At 43.0% G+C, this 22,881-nt stretch overlaps 1 protein-coding gene across 1 annotated transcript in view; it reads right to left on the bottom strand.

The window, feature by feature from the left end:
- Positions 1-22,881, bottom strand: part of LOC147147964 (multiple epidermal growth factor-like domains protein 9) — a 59,224-nt gene that overhangs the window by 17,837 nt on the left and 18,506 nt on the right. Inside the window, exons 3-4 of the mRNA XM_086032194.1 lie at positions 10,878-11,017; positions 7,949-8,098 (exon numbers count right to left, since the gene is read on the bottom strand). Coding sequence (XP_085888320.1) covers positions 7,949-8,098; positions 10,878-11,017 — 290 coding nt within the window. The remainder of the gene's footprint in view (positions 1-7,948; positions 8,099-10,877; positions 11,018-22,881) is intronic.

Here is a 22,881-nt window from a genome sequence, read left to right as displayed (position 1 = left end):
TAATTAAATTCAACATCCTTGACAACTTTTAACTAACAAAATCCAACACAAACCGTAGAAAAAAATTCTGCCTTATACAGATAACAGTGTTCAGTTCACTTGACGCTGTCAGGAAGGATGGGTGGATCATTGGGATAATGGGTACATTTATATCATATTATTTATTATTACACTTCACACAAAAGAATTGTTCGTATCCATCCATTAAAGCGGAAGTCAACCCAAACATTTTTTTAAAGAATATGTCTATGCATGCAGGTCCACTAGTTGAAACACGGCATTCTGATGAATATTGCGTTTGTGTGATATGAGGGTAAGCAGCAAAATCCACCCGTTTTTAGCCATCTCAGCGGGTGGCCCTTTTTTTTCGTCACCTCTGTCTACTAAAAATGACACCACACACCATCAGGGCTCAGATAACGACCAATCATGGCTCAGCTTCAGAAAACAGGTGAGCTGTCAAAGTAATTTTGATAAGTAATTTCCATTTTCATTTTTCCCAATTTTGGGGGGGAAAATGGAAAGATATTGACGTTTTCAAAAAACATTTTAATGTATCATTTGTTTCTTCTTATTTTATTTAAAGGGACACTTGGGTGAGCTTAACATTGGCACTTATATAATAAGTTTGCATGTAAAAATGACATCAGTACTAAGTGCCTCCCAAAGACTGTAGTGATTTAAGGTCTTTTTTGTGATTAGATTTATGACAAATTCCCCTCCCCCTTTGTGGGGCGTGGCTTATGTTATGTTTTCAGTCTCAGCTGTCACGTCACGGGAGGGAGCCAAGCGTGGTAATATTGCTCGCTTTGTCAGTTCTGTTGTCTAAAACTGTTACAGATCGCCACCAAAATGCAAATGCACATTGCTACTCTTGTCCACTTCAACCTGTGAAAGTATAAAAGTGTTCTGCACAATAGCTTGGATTTATTGACATAAAACGTGATCTCATCATGATAAAAAATAAAATAAAAAATAAATAAAATAAAAAATACCGTGGCGATTGCTCCTCCACTTTCACAAGCTGAAGCGGACAAGAGCATGAATGCGCACACGAACCCCGCCTGGGTATATTTCGGACATTAAGCGACGCTAAACTCGTGTCAACTCTCGGGAGGCAGACGGTGGCTTGCAGCAGCAGCAGGCAGATTGGAGCTTTACGCACCCCCCTCTTGACTCCCCGGCTAAAGGTGGGATCATAGGACGGCTAATGGCAACAACTAGCCTCAGGTCGTTAAAACAAAAGGTGTTAGCACAACAACATTAGCTCCTTACTCTGCATCCAGCCTGCGTCGATCTTCAAGTCGCGCGGTTGCCTCCCAAGCAGTCATGTGCGTTGTCCGACAGAGATGAGGTAAGCCCTCATCGAACAAGCGGCAATGTTCAGCGAACAAAAAGGTCCAGCGAGGATGACTCCACAACTGAGTGTGGCCGCATTGGAACGTACATTTTCGGCTGTATATGTTCCTGTTGGGTCTCCGGGCTCTGTGCCTAGAGATCCTCCCTGTGTGTGTGTGTGTGTGTGTGTGTGTGTGCGTGTATATGGGCGTGTCTCATGTCAGGAGCAAGGAGACGAATGGTGCTGGGGCCAGGTGAAACCAATCTCCATCAGTGTGGTATTTAAGCTGATCCCTGACTCCACCTCGTCGCCAGATCAACTCACTCATTCACGAGTTTGTGCATCCAGCCGTTTTTCTAGTTGCTACCAAGTGTTTTTTGCAAATCCTGACTCTGCCTTGTTCCCTGCTTGCTCCAGATTGATTGTTGCCCTGCTCCTTGCCTGCCAGACCTGTGCCCTGTCAACTACTGGATTCCATTCCATTCCCTAACCAGAGCCTGCCAACCTTTGGACCACTGCTCCCTGCTACACCTTTTATTCAATAAAACTATTGCCTTTTCTGCCAGCCTGTCTCCCTTTCTCCCTCCACACACCCAGCGCCCTAACACCTTGATCTGGCCATTATGGACCCAGCAGAGACCGACCCTGTTCATGAGACACTTGCTGGACAAGGAGCGCTCTTGGACCAGCATAACCAAGCACTCAACATGATGATGGGTAAAGTACGTGAATTTTCCCAAGCCCTTACTACTCTCCAAAAAGAACTTTCCGCCTTAAAAATCCGTGGGCACACTGTGCCCACGCCGACACCCCCCACATTCTCTGCCCATGCTTCTAGGGAGCCATTTGTGCCAGACCCAGCCCCCTATGATGGCGACCCAGGTGCTTGCCGTGCCTTTTTGGTACAGTGCTCGCTGGTTTTTGGCCAGCAGCCCCTGTCTTACTCCACTGAGGTAGCTAAGATCTCTTATCTCATTGGCTGTCTCTGGGGCTCTGCTTTGTCTTGGGCCACAGCTGAATGGGAGAGGCAGTCTCCTGTTTGTACGTCATATTCGGCATTCACAGAGGAGATGAGGAAAGTTTTTGATCACCCTGTCCATGGTAGGGAGGCTGCCAAGCGGCTAATGTCATTACGGCAGGGTCCTCGCAGTGTGGCTGAATTTTCAATTTGCTTCAGAACACTCGCAGCTGAGAGCAATTTTAATGACGCGGCCCTCCAGGAAATCTTTCGGAGGGCGTTAAACGAGACTCTAAAAGATGAGCTAGCTTCCAGAGATGAGCCACCTAGCATTGACCAACTTATTAGTCTTGCCATCAAGCTCGATTGTCGCGCCCGCGAGCGCCAGAGGGAACGTTCCAGGCTACGGTCACCGGCAACTACGTCTTCACGTCAGTGTGCTTCTGCCTTCCCTGAACCACAGATCTTGTCTACAGCACCGCCCTCCAGCGGTGTCTGTGAGCCCATGCAGCTGGGACGTGCCCGGCTCACAGAATGAGAGGACTCGCAGACGCAGTGCCAATTCATGCCTGTGGAGGAAAAGGGCACTTTATTGCTGATTGTCCTCTGCGGCCCGGAAGAAGGGTAGGTTCGTCTATTGGTAAGGAGAAATTGATTAATCTAACCTCCAACGCCGCCAGCTCAGTGCATTTCAAGCTCTCTGCTACTCTCGTTTGGAAGGACCTGTCAGTGCAGATGACAACCTCATAGACAGCAGCCTGGTGCAGCAGATGGGCATTGATCTATGACTGCTGTTGACCCCGATTAGAGCCCGAGCTCTCAATGGACGTCTTCTTTACAACATAACTCAGGAGACTGTGCCAGTTTCCTTTAGACTGTCAGGGAACCATCAGGAGGTAATACGTTTCTACCTGTTTGACAACTTACAAGTCCCATTAGTTCTTGGTTTATCATGGTTGAAGATCCACCCACAACTCTCACATAGATTGGACAGGGGGCAAGATTACCTCCTGGAGCAACTTCTGTCACGAAACATGTTTGAGGTCAGCTGTGGGGTCTGCCAGTACACCTCAACTGCCCGAACAACCAGATCTATCTCTCATTCCTGCCTGTTATCATGACCTTGCTCCCGTTTTTAGTAAACATCGTGCCATGTCCTTACCTCTGCACAGACCATATGATTGCGCCATTGACCTCAAACCGGGTGCCCCCTCCCTAGTGGTCGGCTGTATAACATCTCGCAACGAGAACGAGAAGTAATGGAGGACTACATTACTGAGTCGCTTGCTGCTGGAATCATCCAACCCTCCTCTTCCCCTGTGGGGGCAGGATTCTTTTTTGTGGACAAGAAAGACAAGACCCTGCGTCAGTGTGTAGACTACAGAGGACTTAACAGCATTGCTGTAAGGAACGGGTACCCATTGCCACTCATAGACTCTGCTTTCACCCCACTCCATGGTGCCACCATTTTTACTAAACTAGACCTTCGTCAGGCTTACCACCTGGTCCGCATTAAAGCAGGGGACGAATGGAAGACAGCTTTCAATACTCAGAGGGGCCACTTCAAGTACCTTGTCATGCCATTCGGTCTCACCAATGCTCCTGCAGTCTTCCAGGCTTTGGTCAATGACGTTTTACGAGACATGATTGGGGTGTTTGCCTTTGTGTATCTGGATGACATCCTGATATTTTCCAGTTCCCAGTCACAACATGAGTACCATGTGCGCCAAGTTCTTCAAAGGCTTCTTGAGAACCAGCTCTACATAAAGCCAGAGAAGTGTGAGTTCCATGTCACCAAAACCACTTTTCTAGGATACTTCATTGCCGAGGGGGAGATCCAAATGGACCCAGCGAAGGTGAGCGCTGTAGCTAATTGGCCTAAACCCTGCTCCGGGAAGCAATTGCAGCGCTTTCTTGGGTTCGCAAATTTTTACCGGAGATTCATTAGGAATTACAGCCGCGTTGCAGCCCCTCTAACCGCCCACACATCATCATTGAAGTCCTTCCGGTGGTCCCACAAAGCGGACCTGGCCTTCAACGACCCGAAGAAGCGTTTTGTTTCTGCTCCAGTTCTCATTCATCCTGACTCAACTCAACAATTTATCGTCGAAGTTGATGCTTCAGATGTGGGCATGGGCGCCTTGTTGTTGCAACGGTCCACGGATGGGAAGGTGCATCCTTGTGCTTTCTTTTCGTGCAGACTTTCCACAACTGAACGCAACTACAGCATCGGGGACAAGGAACCTTTGGCGATGAAACTGGCCCTGGAGGAGTGGCGACACTTGTTGGAGGGAGCGAGCCATCCATTCATCGTTTCGACAGACCATCGCAATTTGGAGTACATCCGCTCAGCCAAGTGTCTTAACTTCAGGCAGGCAAGGTGGGCATTGTTCTTTGACTGTTTTGTGTTTTCCTTATCGTATCGCCCAGGGTCCCAGAACATTAAACCTGATGCTCTGTCTCGTCAATTCACCCCTGTGTGCGATGAGTCTGAACCTGAACCCATCTTGTCTCCGACCTGTTTTCTGGCATCCCTTACTTGGGAGATTAAGTCTGTCGTAAAAAGGGCCCAGCAAGGGCAGCCTGACCCTGGTGGAGGTCCCAGGGATTGCTTGTTTGTCCCTCCCTCCGTCCATTCCCAGGTGCTCGAATGGGGACATTCCTCGCCTTTGACGTGTCATCCTGGAATCCGCCGGACATTGGCATTTCTCCGTCGACACTTCTGGTGGCCATCCATGGAGGAGGACACAAGAGCATTCGTCTCTGCTTGTACAGTATGTGCACGGAGTAAGAACTCGAACAAACCCAGCTCTGGCCTGCTACGACCGCTCCCAGTATCTGGACGCCCCTGGTCACACATAGCAGTGGATTTCGTCGCCGGCCTCCCTCCTTCGAGTGGCAACACAGTTATCCTTACCATTGTAGATAGATTTTTGAAAGCTGCCCACTTTGTGGCATTGCCAAAACTTCCGTTGGCCAAGGAGACTGCTGAGTTGTTCAAGAATGTTTTTCGTTTCCATGGTATTCCCTCTGATATTGTGTCTGACAGTGGCCCCCAGTTCACTTCACAAGTCTGGAGATCCTTCTGTGCTTGGCTGGTCATCGGAGTCAGCCTGTCCTTGGGTTACCACCCACAAACTAACGGGCAAGCGGAGCGCGTCAACCAGCAAATGGAGTCTGCTCTACGCTGTATGACCCACTCGAACCCGACTTCTTGGAGCTCCCAACTGGCCTGGGTTTGAATATGCTCACAATACGTTGCCAAGTGCCTCCCTGGGTATGTCTCCATTCCAATGTTCCTTGGGCTATCAACCCCCTCTGTTTCCATCATAGGAGGATGACTGCACTGTCCCTTCGGTCAAGAGCCACCTGCTTAAGTGTGCCAAGGTCTGGAAGGTCGTTCTGCCCTGCTCCGTGCCACGTCAGGGTGCAGGCCAATCGCCGGCACACCCTTGCCCCTAACTACAGCGTTGGTCAAATGGTTTAGCTAAGTTCACGTCACCTTCCCCTTAAGGTCGAGTCCAGGAAACTGGCACCCCGGTTCATTGGTCCCTACATGATCATCGCCTTGGTGAACCAGTGTGCCGTTCGCCTTGAACTCCTTGCTTCTCTTCGGGTCCATCCTACTTTCCACGTCTCTCCTGTCATCCGGGACTTCCGCTGTCTGCATCCTGGGCGCCTGCATCATGCGCCATTTGGCGCCCGTGGGAGGAGCGTACTGTTGGGTCTACGGGCTCTGTGCCTTGAGCTCCTCCCTGTATGGGCGTGTCTCTTGTCAGGAGCAAGGAGACGAGTGGTGCTGGGGCCAGGTGAAACCAATCTCCATCAATGTGGTATTTAAGCTGGTCCCTGACTCCACTTCGTCGCCAGATCAACTCACTCATTCACGAGTTTGTGCATCCAGCCGTTTTTCTAGTTGCTACCAAGTGTTTTTTGCAAGTCCATACTCTGCCTTGTTCCCTGCTTGCTCCAGATTGATTTTTGCCCTGCTCCGTGCCTGCCAGACCTGTGCCCTGCCAACTACTGGACTCAATTCTATTCCCTGACCTGAGCCTGCCGACTTTTGGACCACTGCTCCGTGCTACACCTTTATTCAATAAAACTATCGCCTTTTCTGCCAACCTGTCTACCTCTCTGCAATTGGGCCCTCCACACACCCAGCACCCTAACAGTTCCAAATTGGACTGCGTGTTGTCAGTCGAAAAACTGCGGCCATTCCTCATCCAAATAAATGTACACGTCTCATTTCCACTTCAGTCTCTGTAAATATCCTGACTGGTGTTTAATGCCTCGCCCGTCCTAACTGTGATCAGCAAAGAAGCAGTTTTTTTGTTTTGTTTTTTAAGCAAAGAAGCAGTGTGCGCTGGTCCCAGCCTAAATCTATGTAGCTCTGCTCACTTCCACATTTCCTCATTCTCATAAATCAGCCACGGAGAGGTTAATCCTTTTCATATGTTGAAGCGGGCATTAGTAGAGATGTCCACATAAATTTTGGTGCCAATTGGTCGCCGTTTTTGAACGTTATAAGCAATGAAAGTACAATGATTTCCAATGGAGAGTTTGGAATCGGTTACTCCCATGACTCCGGCCGAACAAGGATAGAACGGTAGGGGGCGCGGCCATTCTCCTTATCAACAAGGGGCGTTATTCATGGAGTCACTTATTTCCTAATTCCTCGAAAATTTATTGATAAAATAGAAAATGACAACTCTTCATTTTCCTGATCAAAAAAATAGATAAAATGAACTTGTTAGTGAAAACATGGCCATCCCCACCATCCCTTTAATTCAAAAATCTAAAATATTTGAATAGCTAATTCTTTAAACAAAGTTGCAGGCCCTCAGGTAGCATTTTCAGCAGGTTTAACAAGATTTTATGGATTCTGCATATTCTTGATGAGTCATGCACTGTACTTCTGAATTCATGCTATTCGAGGTAAATGATGCTGTTTCAAAATGACATCTAAATTTTGAATGAAATGCATTAACATCTGCATTTCATGTCTGAAACTTACATCAAATTGTTCCTAGGTATGGGCTGAGCTTCTGAGCAAACTTTGGTGGTTGACTGGCTACTCTAACATGTTGGTTGCTAAGGACAAGTGAAGGGTTGTTGTGAAAATGTTAGTGTCGTTTTCCGAGTCCATTCTCTCCTAATTTTGAAAATCCAAGATGCCGAAGCCACCCAACTTCAAACGGTGCTATCTCGGAGATGAAAGGCCATAGCGCAAAGACTGATATATCATTGGAATGCTGAGATCTTTCTCTTTTTGATGCCAAAACCTCATATTTTAAATTTGGGTCACTGTGACATTTTGCTATGGCAGGTCACATAATGTATTACTTTGACCGACTGATTCACTCTTCATAAAGCAGTCATTTACATACTTGGAGATTATTATTGTTGCTGGTTTTTATTGAATGACAAGCTTTCGAGTTAAGGGTGTTACATCCATTACAATTTAATGACCAAATATGGTACCTTGCACTATGGACATTTATGTGACTTTACTCACATACAACTGAGGTAGGATGCACAACACCTGTGAAGTCCAGCTTGCTTTGTAAATGTGACAAGGACGATCCAAATGTGTGTGTGTGTGTGTGTGTGTGCGTGTGTGTGTGTGTGTGTGTGTGAGGTCAGGAACTCACCGGTGTGACAGGTGCCAGTGGAGGAAGAGTTGGAACAGGGGCACGGGACACAGGCTTCAGTCAGGGCAGTGCTACGGCTGCGGTAATGATCTGGTTTGCACCCCTCGCAATTAGACCCTTGGGTGTTGCCCTCACAGTTCAGACACACACCTGAAGAAAAAATATATATTTTTGAACATCTCTGCTTCGCCCTTGGTCTATTTTTTTTAACAGGGGGAAGTGAAACAAGAAGCAATTGTACTTACAGAGATGTCTTAGCCCAACAAAAAATATATACATTATAAACCAACAACAATTAATGTACTGTATATTGTGGTCAGAAGTGTACAATATACATACATTCATCACGCTCATGCAGGTCATATTCATTTGGGATTTTAATGAATTATTTGAATTGTTCTTTTTCCATAGTGGAATAATTACACAACATACATTTTTTCCTCAATTTTGGGTGCATAAGTGTTCACGTTTTTTTTTACTTGAGCTCATCTAGAAATATATAAAATATATACCTAAAGGCTGAAATATACACATAATAAGTAATAAGAGTAATAAGTGGTGTTGAGGATTTTAGAATGTCTTTTCACATGTCATCTGTTCCAGCATGACTGTACTGCATCCCAGTGCACAAAACAAGGTTAGACGAGTTTGTTGCAACGCAAATTGACTAGCCAAAAAAGCGCCCTAAGCTCAGGTCATTAAACACCGGTGCCTGGGATAAACTAGAACTCAGTCTGTTTACAACGGAGTGCAATAGAACAAACAACAGGTAAACCCCCCCACATATCAGTGTTTATTTAAAGAATTATGGATAAATCATCATCGGATTGGTGCATATGGCTCAGAAAGAAAACAACAGGATGACAAACAGCTTGCCCCAATCCTTTTATTGAAATGACCCAGTTTTTTGTGAGTGTTCTGCCGTGTTTGGATACAGAGAAATGTGAATTTGCGTATTGTGTTCTTGTTTGAGTGTACTGTTTCCCCGAAGAAAGGCCAGGATCAGCCCTGAGAGAGAACTGTAGTTAATCCACAGCACTGTGAACACTGAGCTCAAGTGAGACCTTAGTAGTCCATCTGTTCATGCATAATAGCAGCAAGACATATGGCTTCTAAAACTCCCCCTCACCACCATACTATCACAGCCATCACTATGAACCCCTTCACCTTCCGTCCTTCAAGTGACACAGGCGACTAAAAGCCTGGCTGCTAGGGGGTGAGACGAGATCCTCCTCTTAACTCTCTAGTCTCCAGTCCACTTTGTGCTTCTTGGTCAGACCACCCTTGAAAATGAGACCAAGGTCTCCATGGGTTTTTATTTTCTGGTTAAATAAATTTCCAGTCTCACACAAAGCAAACTGATGGTTTCACGACCTGTGAGATTTCTTAGACAAGAGTGCTCTGTTTAATCCGCTTCCTGCTTGCTATGTGAATGTTGCAATTTTGTAGAGGCTCCACAGTTACTTCGGTGGAAAAAGGAAAGTCCTTCTTCCATGCGTTGTGTGTAGAGCAGTCACGACACAAACACAGCCGATACACATCTTTCTATGGAACTAAGGTGTCAAGGCAAAAAGCCAAAACGTGCACAGCACTAATTCTATTGCTCAGACTCTAGGGCTGGATGATTATGGAAAAGAGAATAATCATGATTATTTTGGTTGATTATTCATTGATAGCAAACTTTTCAGGTCTACCGCGCCTGCTGCCCGTAGACAGCTGGGATAGGTTCCAGCGTGCCCGCGCCCCTCGGGAAGATAAAGTGGTTTGGATAATGGCTGGATGGATGGGTTTATTCAACTACTAAAACTCACCTACCCAAAACCATCATCATTAACTTGTGCCCATTCATCCCTGCACGTTAAACACTATTCTTGAACACTCTATTCTTTTTGTCAAAATGAAAATGTGAAAATGTACAAAATGACCTTTTAACTATATGGTGGAATTCAAGCCTCTTGCAATTTCATTCTGCTACATCCACCTTTAATTTATTTTTATCTTATGTTATTTTCACACATATAGGGACTTACTGGGCTAACCTGGGATCTCAGGGATTGTATTTCGTGCCATGTCTGGGGGAGGTTTCTAAGTTAATGAAAATATCTGGCTTTAATTGTTTTTCACGGGACCAATCAGCATGTTTAATTTGACTGGCATTTTGCGTGACATGAGATGTGGAGTGTTTTTGTTATTTGTTTTACGAGAGGCTGAGTGCAAGTGTGACATAGAGACTAGTGGGGGGATAACCACAGAGAAGACAGCGGCAGTTAGGACCAGTGTGTGAAGTAGGTGAGCTCAGTATCAAGAGTGAGTGTCTTAGAAAACTCTTTGCTGCAGACACTGGGTGGAATAAAGCCTCAGTTCAATAAGCAAGCAATATGACATCCCGTTCATTTGTTTGTGTTTCACCGCTGTGGATGAAGTCACTGGACCGAGAGGTCCGTTACGATTACGGTTCGGAGCCGAGTACAGTGACGACACATGTAAAAGTTTAAAGTGTGCAAAGCTCGCACGTACAGTACATCTTTCAATGTCTAATAAAGGGGGCGGTTGGAGATCTCAAAGCTCATATGGAGACAGAAAAACAAAAAAAAACTATGCAGTATCTGCAAAGTTGACTGAGTTCCTACTCTTTTATTATTTACAGTATTACATTGAAAATATAGTATGAAATATTTAGTTAAAGCTTGATTTTCTACATAAGAGGTATTACTTAGAACAGTAAATAATATAATATGAGAATTATGTCTATCTCAATAATTTAATTGCTGTATGTATATATATTAGACCAGGAATGGGCAACTCAAATGCTTTTTCATCAGTGCTACTCAGGGGGCACAGAGGACCATGCACTTTTGGGTCCCGGCCAACCAGTTGAGAATCACCGTTCAAAATGACAAATTGCAATGTGTGTTATCAGCAGACTCACCTGACTGTGGGTGGCAGTAGTTAGTGTGATTGTGACACTGGCAGGGCTGGCATCCAGTGCTGCTGAAGTGGAAGAAGCCAGGGTGGCACTCGTCACACTTGGGACCATACACTCCTGCCTTGCACACACATATCCCTGAGCTGGAAGGGCAGCACAGAAGAAAAAGTTTTTCTTAACACAGTGCAAGTTTTGATAAGGAAAGTAAGATATACAGTACAAAAACAGTATAACAGTATATACAATAATAGAATACCATGAAAAGTTCTGTGAGAACCCTTCATCCGGCCCTTTATCTTTAATGCTCATTATATCATACTAACACTAACTAACAGAAGACTGCGCATTCTCGGTTAAGTTCTTTCATGGATACCAGGAAGATCGAGAGACAGCTGTGGAGCTTTATTGTGCCCATTTCGGAAAAAGGTCTAATTGGTCCAAAATGGTTCCTATTCTTCATACTCCCTTGAGCCACCCCCTCACAGGAGGGCAGCTCTGCCTAGCCCATGTAACAATGTGTGACTTCCACGGTCTTAATGGGTTCCAACTAGATATGTGTGCCAGAGTCCAGATAGATAGGAAGATGCGGAGCCTGGTGAAAAGGTCAAGGAGAATGGTTCTCTTAAGTCAAAAATTCAAAAGTTTAAGGACCCTGTAGAATTTAAAACAAATAAATTTCTGTTCAAAATACACTAAAATTTGCTTCCAGTAAATATCCCAAAAATGTTCAGCAGAAGAGAAGGAATCTACAATCTGAGGGAATAAATGAATTAAAAAAAAAACATATTCCCGAACCGCTCTAAAAAATTATGTGTGTTACATGTGGTGTAAATTTATGGAATTGTCTTTATGGAGAAATCAAAGCCGCCAAAAACTTGGTGCAATTTAAAAAGGTTGGAAAAAATCACTTTCAGTGTAAATACGCATAAGTAAAAAAAATAATAATTGAAAAAACAACAGCTTGTAGCAACCTGATTTTCACTTTGTCTTATTTCATCATCAATATTATTTGTATGACCATAAATGAAAAAAAAAGAAAAAGAGATGTTGCATAAGCTTTTATTTTGTTTAATCATTAATAATTGTACGACCATAAATGACAGATGTATGTAGCAAGCTGCTTCTCAGTTTTATTCAGGAAATGTATGAACAAGATGGAAAATCAACATGACGGACGTAAACACTGATTGTGTTATTATTCTTGTAAACCACTTTTGGTATACATGCAACACAGCATAGTCCTTAATTTGGTGAACGAGGGGTAGGATATTCATAAATTCTTTAAACTTCAACCTACCCCTTTTGAGATAAATTAGACCCCATGGAGAGGGTAATTTTGAAATGATACCAACAAAAAAGGGATTGTTATTTAAGCGTGGACACGACATCTAAAGTATACAGAGAGTCCACTTTAAGTATTTTTCTTGTCGTAAGCAAGTCCGCCATATTTGATGTGGCAGGGCCCCTGTAAACGAATGCACGTCAACTTCAATGAACGTCACAAAGTGACAACCTACAAAGTGCAAATGCATCTCATTCACCTATTTACACACACTTATAAATTTGGGAAACAGATTGTCACCAAAAACAGCATACTGTATGTGTTTTTTAAATCTTATGGTTGTACATGTTACTCTCACATTCATTATAATTATTATTTTATATTAAATTTCAATATTTAAGATCACAGTAACAGTGTGGCACTCAAACATCCATCCATAAATCCATCCATCCATTAACCACTCCACTTATCCTCACAAGGGTCGCGGGAGTGCCTATCCCAGCTGTCTTTGGGCAGTAGGTGGGGTACACCCTGAACTGGTTGCCAGTAGGGCACACAGAGACAAATAGGGCTGTCCCAAACGATTATTTTTCTCCCGATTAATCTATCGACTATTTTTATGATCGGTCGATTAGTCTAACAATTAATTTTTTTGGCTTATCTAGCAATTATTTTTGACTTGACGATTATTAATTCCAAAAAATACTTCTGAAAGCTTATTTAAATTCTTTGTTTATTAAAGTAAAAAAAAAAAAAAAGAAAGTGAAATTGAATGAACAGTGACATCTCTTTAAGGAAGGCATCATGATGTGTGAACATGAATGAGGTATTTATCTATACATAACGATAAAACAATGTGTGCGTGCATGTGTGAACAGCCCAAGTAAAAGAACAAAAATAAATTACTAAGAAATAAATAACATCAGTTACCTTTAATCTGAAACAGATAAAGCAGTGCATACTTAAGTATTATAACAATGAAAAAGCACACATTATATATTAGTACAGTCACGGACTATGGTTAGCAGGCCAGTGTTTCCTCTAGGTTTTTTTTTGCAGCGAGAGCAGGACATCATCCTAAATATACGATCTGCATGCAGTGCTGCTCCCAGTGCACAGAGAGCTTTTACCTAACTTTCCGGAGCAGATAACTGATGTCGCGTGTTACTGTTTATAGGTACATAGAGCAAGTGGAACCAATATAACATTATTTACAAGCACCAACACAATTTGACTGGAGTGAAATAGCTCCACGAACGTTAGCTACATAATGCACAAAGTTGAAACACAACACGGTGGAACTTTGACTGCCACCCGCTGCTTCGAGAAATCAAACTTAACGATGCACGTTAATACGTCGGACACAACAGCAATGTCAGTAAAACCGGGGGATATTAGTTAGTTAGCTGGACTTAGGATGCTCCAGCTTTCTACTTTCTCTCGTCTTCCAGTAGTACTCCTGAGTGACGTCGCTTAATGTTCGTTCATGGCTGATGTGCTGCTGTGGTACGCCAACTCAGCTTTACAGAGGGTGCAGACGACCAACTCGCTCGACCTTTCTTTGAAGTATGTCCATACTTTGGACGTTTTTGTCCGCTTTTTTAGCGGTATCCGGCGCTTCCGCCATTTCTACTTCCACACAGGAAGGCTGGAGCTGAATTCGAACCCACGACCTCTGCACCGTGAGGCGGACGTGCTAAGCAGTGGACCTCGTGGCGCCGGCACTCAAACAAAAACTAACAGGCCTTGATAGTCGAGGAAGCCAGCTTATTCAAACAGCTAAACATTCACAAATTCACAAAACTCCACTGACTCCAGGTGTGCAGCGAAGTTGCCTGTTTATATTGTGAAACTGCACAAGAAACAGAAAATACTATCAATCTATGCATTACATACACATGCGTTTATATAGACATGAACAAGATGAACCTATGCTAACGATTAGCAATCGCGATTAGCATTAGCGATAGCGATTAGTATGTTGAGTCAACAACCTACAATCATCCACAACTCAGATCGTATATAAATGTCATTACACACAATTGTCTAAGTTAGTTTCAGACTATGGTTGAACAAGAATAAACCACAAACAGGCAGACATGCTAACGATTAGCAATCGCGATTAGCATTAGCGATAGCAATTGTATGTTCAGTCAACAACATAAAGATCCATGCTTGCCTGATTGCTTGCCCGCTGCCAGTCGCTGTCTGCCTCCTGAGAGTTGACACGAGTTTAGCATCGCTAAATGTCCAAAATATAACCAGTTGGGTTTGTGCGCGCAGACCACTACAGAAGTAAAATCAATAACATAAGATCCAGTTTTTTAGCCCGTCAAACCATAAGTTTCAGTAAACCTGGACAATCACATTTACCTGAGGAAACACTGGAAAGTTTTGCCCTGGTTGACGGAAGGACACTTGGTCAAGTTTTCTCCCAGGTAAATCCAACAACCTGCCTTTTGGATCCAATTCCCACATTTCATTTTAAGACATTTTATAGATTCTTTGAGGAACAAATTTTAAACATAGTCAATTGCTCTGTCCAGACGGGTGTCTTCCCCGCCGGGTGTCTTCCCCGCCGCCATTTTTAAGGTGAAGCCCCTTCTGAAGAAGAGGAACTCTGAACCCAGCGTTTTTAATAATTACAGACCTGTATCCAACTTACCATTTTTAAGTAAGATTTTAGAAAAACTGGTGTTTCTCCAGTTAAATCACTTTTTAAACACAAATAATATTTTAGAGAAATATCAATCTGGTTTTAGGATGAACCACAGTACTGAGACTGCTCTTTTAAGGATTTTAAATGATATTAGGTATACTGCAAACGTAAGAAAACTCACAGTCTTGGTGCTACTGGATCTAAGCGCTGCTTTTGATACAGTAGTAGTTCCTCGAGAACCCATGAAATTAAATGTGGGGTTCCCCAAGGTTCAATTTTAGGACCAATACTTTTTAATCTTTATATGCTTCCCCTTGGGGGTGTCATCACGAGACACGGCGTCAGCTCCCAAAGCTATGCTGATGACACACAGCTGTATATTGCCGTGTCTCCTGATGAAACAGGACCCATTGATACCCTTTTAAATTGCATTTTAAATATTAAGTCATGGATGGCAGAGGTTTTAGTTATCGGCCCTGAAGGTCAGAGAGAGATACTTTTACCCAAACTACAAGATTTTAAACCCTCAGTATGTGTGAAGAATCTGGGCGTCATCTTTGACTCTGAGCTCAGTTTTATTGCTCATATTAGAAATGTAACCAAGATAGGTTTCTATCACCTTAAGAACATCGCCAGAGTCCGCCCGTTTCTCTCTCAGGCTAACACGGAAGTGCTGATGCAGGCTTTTATTTCCTGTCGTTTAGATTATTGTAACGCCCTGCTCTCTGGCCTCCCCAAAAAGAGCATCTTTTCTTTACAACTACTCCAGAATTCAGCAGCTCGGGTGCTGACGAGAACCAGAGGGCGGGAGCACATTACACCAGTTTTAAAATCGCTGCATTGGCTACCCGTGTGTTTCAGGATCGATTTTAAGGTACTTTTATTAGTTTATAAATGTCGTAATGGTCTTGGGCCATCTTATTTATCTGATTTGCTTTTATCATACCAGCCCTCGCGGATCCTGAAGTCCTCTGGCGCCGGTCTTTTAATTATTCAAAGGGTGAGGACCAAAACGCATGGCGAGGCAGCATTCAGCCATTTTGGTCCTCAACTTTGGAATAGCCTGCCAGAGGACGTCAGGTCCGCAGAGACTGTTGATGTCTTTAAGAGGAAGCTCAAGACACACCTTTTTAGTTTGGCTTTTACCTAATTTTAAGTAATTTATCTTTTCTTTTGACTCAGGATTCTTCTTCTCTTAGTTTACTGATTTTAGTTCTTCAATTATATTACTGTTGTTGTTAACTTTTAGCTCCAGTGTTTCCTCATGGGGGGCCCTCCGCGTTGGGGGGGGGGGGGTGGCTGCCCTTCCCGCAGGGGCAGTCATCGCAGGGGCTCCTTGGGTCCGGGTGGCCGGGGGCCTCTACACTTTGTGTGGGGTCCACCCGGCTGATCCGGGCCGGGGGTCTCTGTGATGGCGGCACTCCCTGTGGCCCGTGGACTGTCATTCCCCCCTGCGTGAACGAGCCCCCCTTGGGTACCCTTTCCCATATGGTTCCTCTATGACTTGTCATGTCTTTTTTAACAAAGTTTATACGGTTGTCTGCTTTGTGTGTATATGTGGGGTGTGTGTGTGTGTGTGTAGGTGCGAGTGCTGATGTACTGGCGGATATATATCTTTGGGTTTGTTGGGAGGGAGGGCGGGAGCGGGTCTTCCTTTTTATGTTGTGTTTTGGACATTTTTACTGGACAGCACTTTGAGTTGTCTTTTTGTATGAAAAGTGCTATATAAATAAATTTGATTTGATTTGAATGTAGTATGTCTGAGGCATTAGTCAGTCAGTTAACAGTTAACAGAGGCATTAGACGGGTAGAAGATGTATAAGTTACCGGCAAGACAGTTTAAAGTCATTAGAGTTCACAATCATCCAAGCTGTGAGCAGGACTAAAACAAGCATCCAGTGATACTGCACATGGCGGCCCTGGTGACTGTTCAAAAGAGAATTGGAATTGGATCAGAAAAAAAACACTGCACACTTTCCTGTATAAATAAACAGCCATATGCTAAGAAGTGATACCCGGAATTCTAGCTGCTACTGTTGCCCATTTTTTCATTGTGACAGCTCCACTTTCACATTATTATCCAGGCTATATCATTGCTTTTCAGAGAAATTGGCATATTACACTGTGTGAGCTGCATGATAAACTATTTATGACGTATTTACCACTTCCCTTTTTACAAACCTTGTAGTTGAAACACAATGTATCACTGGCAGTGTCAAAAAGCTTAAAAGCTTGTTTTTTTAAGAATATATTCCATGCAGTTCCCACTAGTTGAAACACAGCATTCTGATTAATATTGTGTTTGTGGAATATGAGTTAAGCAGCAAAATGTAATGCAAAATGACATCACAACTGCTCAGGGCTCAGGTAACGACCAATCACGGCTCAGCTTCAGAAAACATGTCAGCCGTGATTGGTAGTTATCTGAGCCCTGACGGTCTGTGATATCATTTTCAGTCGACAGAAGTGACTAAATGGCCGCCTGCTGAGATGGCTAAAAGCGGGTATATTTTGCTGCTTAACTAATTTCATATTAATCATATTGCCTTGTTTCAACTAGTTTAAAGTGGAAGTCAACTCAAGCATATTTTTTTCAGGAATATGTTCCCAGCAGGCCCACTAGTCGAAAGATGGCATTCTGATTAATATTGCGTTTGTGGAATATGAGTTAAGCAGCAAAATGCACCCACTCAAAAATAAATGGTAATTTGAATAATTGTCATTTCAATTATGATCCAAGTAATCATGATTAATATTTCTTTCATAATCGAGCAGCCCTATCACACGCTATTCCTTTTGTTTTCCTGATCTAAAACAACATAGCCTCTGCCATAATTCTTCGGACCTGTCTTTAATTATATGGAACCTGCAGGCTATTTCATTTCCTTGACAGGCTGAATAGTATTCATCCATCAACCTACCATTATTTATACCAACATCACCATGGCTACAATGTGAGATTCCTGTCTGCAGCTTGCCGCCCAGGTTACACTGAGATAGCGTACGTTTGGGCATAATAGTGAAAAGTCTGTGCAAGACCGAGCACGCCGTGGACTGTGTCACTTCTTATGGTTGTTAGTCAGTATTGGATCAGTGTCCTGTTGCAAACATCCCGTTTCCATGGTGAGGAAACGTAATGTTTCCTGGGGATGGCCCAAAATGAACAGAAAATACTGTACACTGAGCAGGTTTAGTTGCATCACTGGGTGTCAAGTCAAATCTGAACGAGCACATTAAGCACGAGAGCAGTGAGATATGAGCAGGATTACCTCCACTAGTGTATTTTGCATTTGATTTGGGTTTTTCTATATGATGCTGCCATTGAATTGTATCCGCAATGGCAAAGACAAGGAGAAATATGTTTAAGAAGAGGCTTCACACTAGGGCTGCCACAAACTATTATTTTGGTAGTCGACTAATCATCAACAGTAGTCGCCATTAGTCGACTAATCGGATCATATGTAAATTGTGGCGTGTCGCACCAGCAAGCATCTGCTCTTATATGAACATACCGTATTTTCCGGATAATAAGCCGCGACTTTTTTCCTAGATTTTGAGCCCTGCGACTTATAGTCCGGTGCGGCTATTCTGTGGATTTTTCTTCCACCGCTCGGGGTGCTCTAACCGGAATGACAGTACAATTCAATACAATAAATTTCCCATTGACTGGATGTGACTGCAGGTGGAGGAGTTTAACAGGAGAGGGCGCCATGCACTAGGTTATTGCATAAGGTGCTGTAATGCTTTGATTTTATGTTTTCCTAGAAGTCAGTGAAGTGCACATGAATGCGATTGGCTGATGTTACGTCTGTTCTGTTGTTTCCATGTGTAATGCTATTGTTGATTTAGCACGTCGTGTGTTAGATTGGCTGACTTTATTAACATAAAACAAGAAAGGTGCAAATGTAGAATGTAGTAGAACAATAGATGGTGGAGTCTGGTGGACATTAGCTGATAAACTGGAAGGGCAGTCGGCAGTGAAATGAAGATAAGTATTGTTTATTTTCTCTTGGTTCTCTTCTGTTTTAATCAGCAACGTTGCTGCAGTGTTAAAAGGCACTGTTAGGAAAGAATCTGTTCAGGTACATACATGGACATTTACAGTTCATAATCGTTCTGTAAATGCAGTAAATATAAAGGTTTTCAACATATACAGGTCCGGCTTATATAAAAGTGCGGCTTATTCAAGGTTTTTTCCAAAATGTCCTAAAAATAGAGTGGGTGCGGCTTATATAACGGTGCGGCTTGTAGCCCAGAAAATACTGTCTTTATGTATGTGCAAATTAATGAGATGATACTGCCATTCAACTTGGATTAAACTTTGCAGGTTTTACCAGCAGTTCTGAGATGTTCATAAATGATGGTGCAGCTTAAATTGAAGTCAATATTGTCACCTTAAAGGTTTTGGCTGCAATTGTTTAGTGCATTTTAAAATGAAACCAAAACTATACACTATGGAGGGTTGCACTAATCCTATGAAACTATCTATAAATACAAAAGAAATACAAATGTCACTCTTCGTTGGCACCAAGCATTTTTTTATGTAGAAGGTAGTGAAATCAGAAGACTAAATTAGGAAAAAGCTCTGTGCTAAAGAAATCTAAAACAAACACTTGTATTGGTTTTAAATTTTGTTTTCATTTAACCTTTATCCCAAACGTTTTGTTTTTCTTCACTAATATGGGTAATTTAATAGTAGTAAATTGGTCTGCACAATCAATGCAACAGGGAAAAAATCTTTAACTATTAGGAGGAACATATTTATTTAACTTTTTTGTTAGTACTATAGCATAGTCTATTGCAACAAACTTAATTATGCGTTTTATTGTTTTGTGATGCCAATGAGAGCTGGTGGCAAATATGTGATGTTTTGTTACTTTGAGTACTGGAATTTCCCAGATCACTCCGTTCGCGAGAGATCTTTCTGCTTCGATGTCAAACACGGCATACACACACTGTTTTGGTTGTTAAAAACGCGAGTTCACTGACTAATGCCTCCTTAATCCATGTTAGACGTTACAATATGTTAGCATAGCAAAAAGGACACCGTGTCCGTGTACATAAAACACACACCGTAACCAGTGTGGGTGTGTGCTTGCGTGTGTGTGGGTGTGTGCGTGCAGCTAGCTTTCAGACATGACTGAACGTGTCAGAAATGAAAAAAGGCATCAGCCACAACGTGCTTTCTTTCACAATTATCGAGAATCCCCGTCATGCTGCCATGAAAGGGAGGTTTGCATCGTAAGTATTTGTGGGTGAAATGTGCCGTAACTTTAGGTCTCTGTTGCTAACACCTGGTAGCCATGACACCCCGTGTCACTACCCACAATGCTTCTGTAGATCACAAGACCCGGATGACCGCGACTGCGCATGTGCGCCCTAGGCAGGCAACCAGCCAGCGGGGAAAAGCACGAGACCAGGCTGTTTCAAGAGAAAAGCAATGCGCAAAATAAATAAATATATAAATAAACGACTCGTCGACGACTTAAATTAATTGTCGACGATTTCGATCGGCAACATCATCGTGATTAGTCGACTAATCTTGGCAGCCCTACTTCACACCATCAGGATTTTGTGGGGGTGGGATCAGCGAGTTTGGACAAAAAAGAAAAGAAAAAGAAAACGATACTCCATTCGATCAGAAGATGGGAGCACTATATCCATTTAAACAACTTGCATATTTACTCTATGGACGACCCCCCTCCATTCAAGGCCGACGATGACCGGCCCGGCCCACGAAGAGCGAAAATCCACATATGATTGACGCTCGTTGAAATGCATTGGGTAAAAATTATAATTTATCCCCCCCATCCCAAATTCTTCAAGAAACACTGATAAATATTAAATATTACATGTAATGTTTACAACATCTCCTTCTCTGGCATGAATGGAAAAAAACACATAAACATCGCCAGTCATTCAGGTGGTTTTTGCTCCTACTATCTTGGTTCAACAGCTGTAACCAAGACCAAACACTTAGGCTACGTTCACACTGCAGCTCAATTCCGATTTTTTTTTTGCCCATAAACGACACGTACCTGATTTTCTTCATGCAGTGTGAACAGTACAATTCAGATTTTTTTTCAAATCCGACCTGGATCTCGTGGATATAAATCAGATATGTATGCCATGTGTCTGCAGTATGAACGCTCATCCGCACATGTTTGACTTAGCGCTGGCGTTGGGCCAAAGCCTTGTACCTCCAAAATAGTTACTTTTCAGGAGACTCCAAAAATGTCACGTCCGTTCCATCATTAGCATAGCCTCTTGAAAAAGAGAAAGCGATTTTCAACGTTTTACATTGGTCAAAAAGTAACACCCACGCATGTGGATTGACCAATAGTATAGTAGATTTTTAGTAGTAGTATATAGATTTCTGAAAAAATATGAAAATCACCAAAAAGTGACTTAGGAGGTTTTGGCCCGACGTCGGCGATATTAGTCATCAAAAGCCCAATATTTCCTTTATAAGACATCTCCATTAAATGAGGTTGAAGAGCGTCATCTCAGATCCCCAAAATATTTCTACCTCCTCCCTCCTCGATACTCTGGCGATATGAGATATGAGCCACTACACGCGGGACCACATTTACTTCCGCCACATTTACTGCACCACGTGACGTCATTTTTTGGAGGGGCACGCCACTTGATGTTGTGCTTTTTGCACATGCGTGTCACATCACGGATGTATTGCGTTCACATTAGAAGTCACATTTGCTTTTGTGAGGTGAACGAGCACATTAAAAAACAATCGGATTGAACAAAAAAATCTGCCTGCTGGTTGCATCTGTGATTGGCTGAATGTGCGTGGACTGAGGTTACGGTAACAAACCCCTAGTATTGAAAGCTACTTTGAGTTAAAGGGAGCGAAAAAATTGATAAATAACACACATATTGTAGCAACTTGTTCTTTTTTTTTGGGCTCACATTGCAGTACAGAACATCCTCGAAGTGGACGAGCTTGTATTTGCTGTAATGTCTTATTTCGCGAACCCAATCAATGATGTCATCTATGCATCGGGCAAATTATGACATCACGATCACAGAGTCCATCGCTGATTTTGCACCAAAAGGAAAATATCGGCCGTTCTCAATCCAGTCGATCAAATCGGTGTAAAGTCTATTGACCTAAGACCATGAGCCTCTTTAGACGTGTCCGTCCTGGCTAGTCAGTACAAAATTGCTGATGATAAAAGGATGGCATGAATGTACACTGGAAAGTCAGCTGCTTTTCATCTTACGGCAACCTTATGAATTTTAAATAACCCGAATCTTGCCATCCGACCTGCAGATAACCAAGACAAGGGGTACGTCAGCTTGGTTTCTTGTGCAAATTAGCTTGGTCAGTTGTTTGGTACATGCATCTCGGTTCATGCACCTCAACAAAATATGGCTGATATAAACAAAAGAGAATGGAATGTATGCAATGCGGCCATCATCGTACTGTATATCGTTTTCAAGAGCAAGAAACACCCATCCATCCATCCATTATCCAATCCGCTTATCCTGACCAGGGTCTCGGGCGTGCAGGAGCCTATCTTAGCCATCTTCAGGCAGCAGGCGGGGCACACCGTGAACTGGTTGCCAGCCAATCGCGGGGCCCACAGAGACAAACAAGCATTCGCACTCACACTCACACCTAAGGGCAATTTAGAGTGTCCAATTAACCTACCATGCACGTTTTTGGAATGTGGGAATGAACCGGAGTACCTGGAGAAAACTGAGCAAGAAACATAAAAAAAACCAAATAAAGAATAAAAAAGGCTCACCATGCTAACAAGTCGCAGTCTTGAAGAGGTAACAGAATACACAAATATGTAGGCATTAGGTAAGAACAAACATATACATTTAAAACTCATATCGATACATGCATAAAGAGGATATTTATACCAATACAAAAGCAATTTCCCTATGCCATGTTGGAAACAGCTAGACAAAACAGTCTTTTTCCTCAGCAGAACTGCCAACCTACAATTTGTCCAAATTTACACAATTACATTTTGTCAGGAACATTACCGCGGGACACTTACTGCTGTATATTATATATTAGGATAAAAAGAATTATG

The sequence above is a fragment of the Filicampus tigris genome, chromosome 5 (assembly GCF_054856515.1).
Source record: "Filicampus tigris isolate MCC_2025a chromosome 5, RoL_Ftig_1.0, whole genome shotgun sequence".
In the NCBI taxonomy this organism is placed as follows: domain Eukaryota; kingdom Metazoa; phylum Chordata; class Actinopteri; order Syngnathiformes; family Syngnathidae; genus Filicampus; species Filicampus tigris.
The sequence above is the reverse complement of the archived record's forward strand: the minus strand, read 5'-3'. Positions and strand labels throughout refer to the sequence as shown.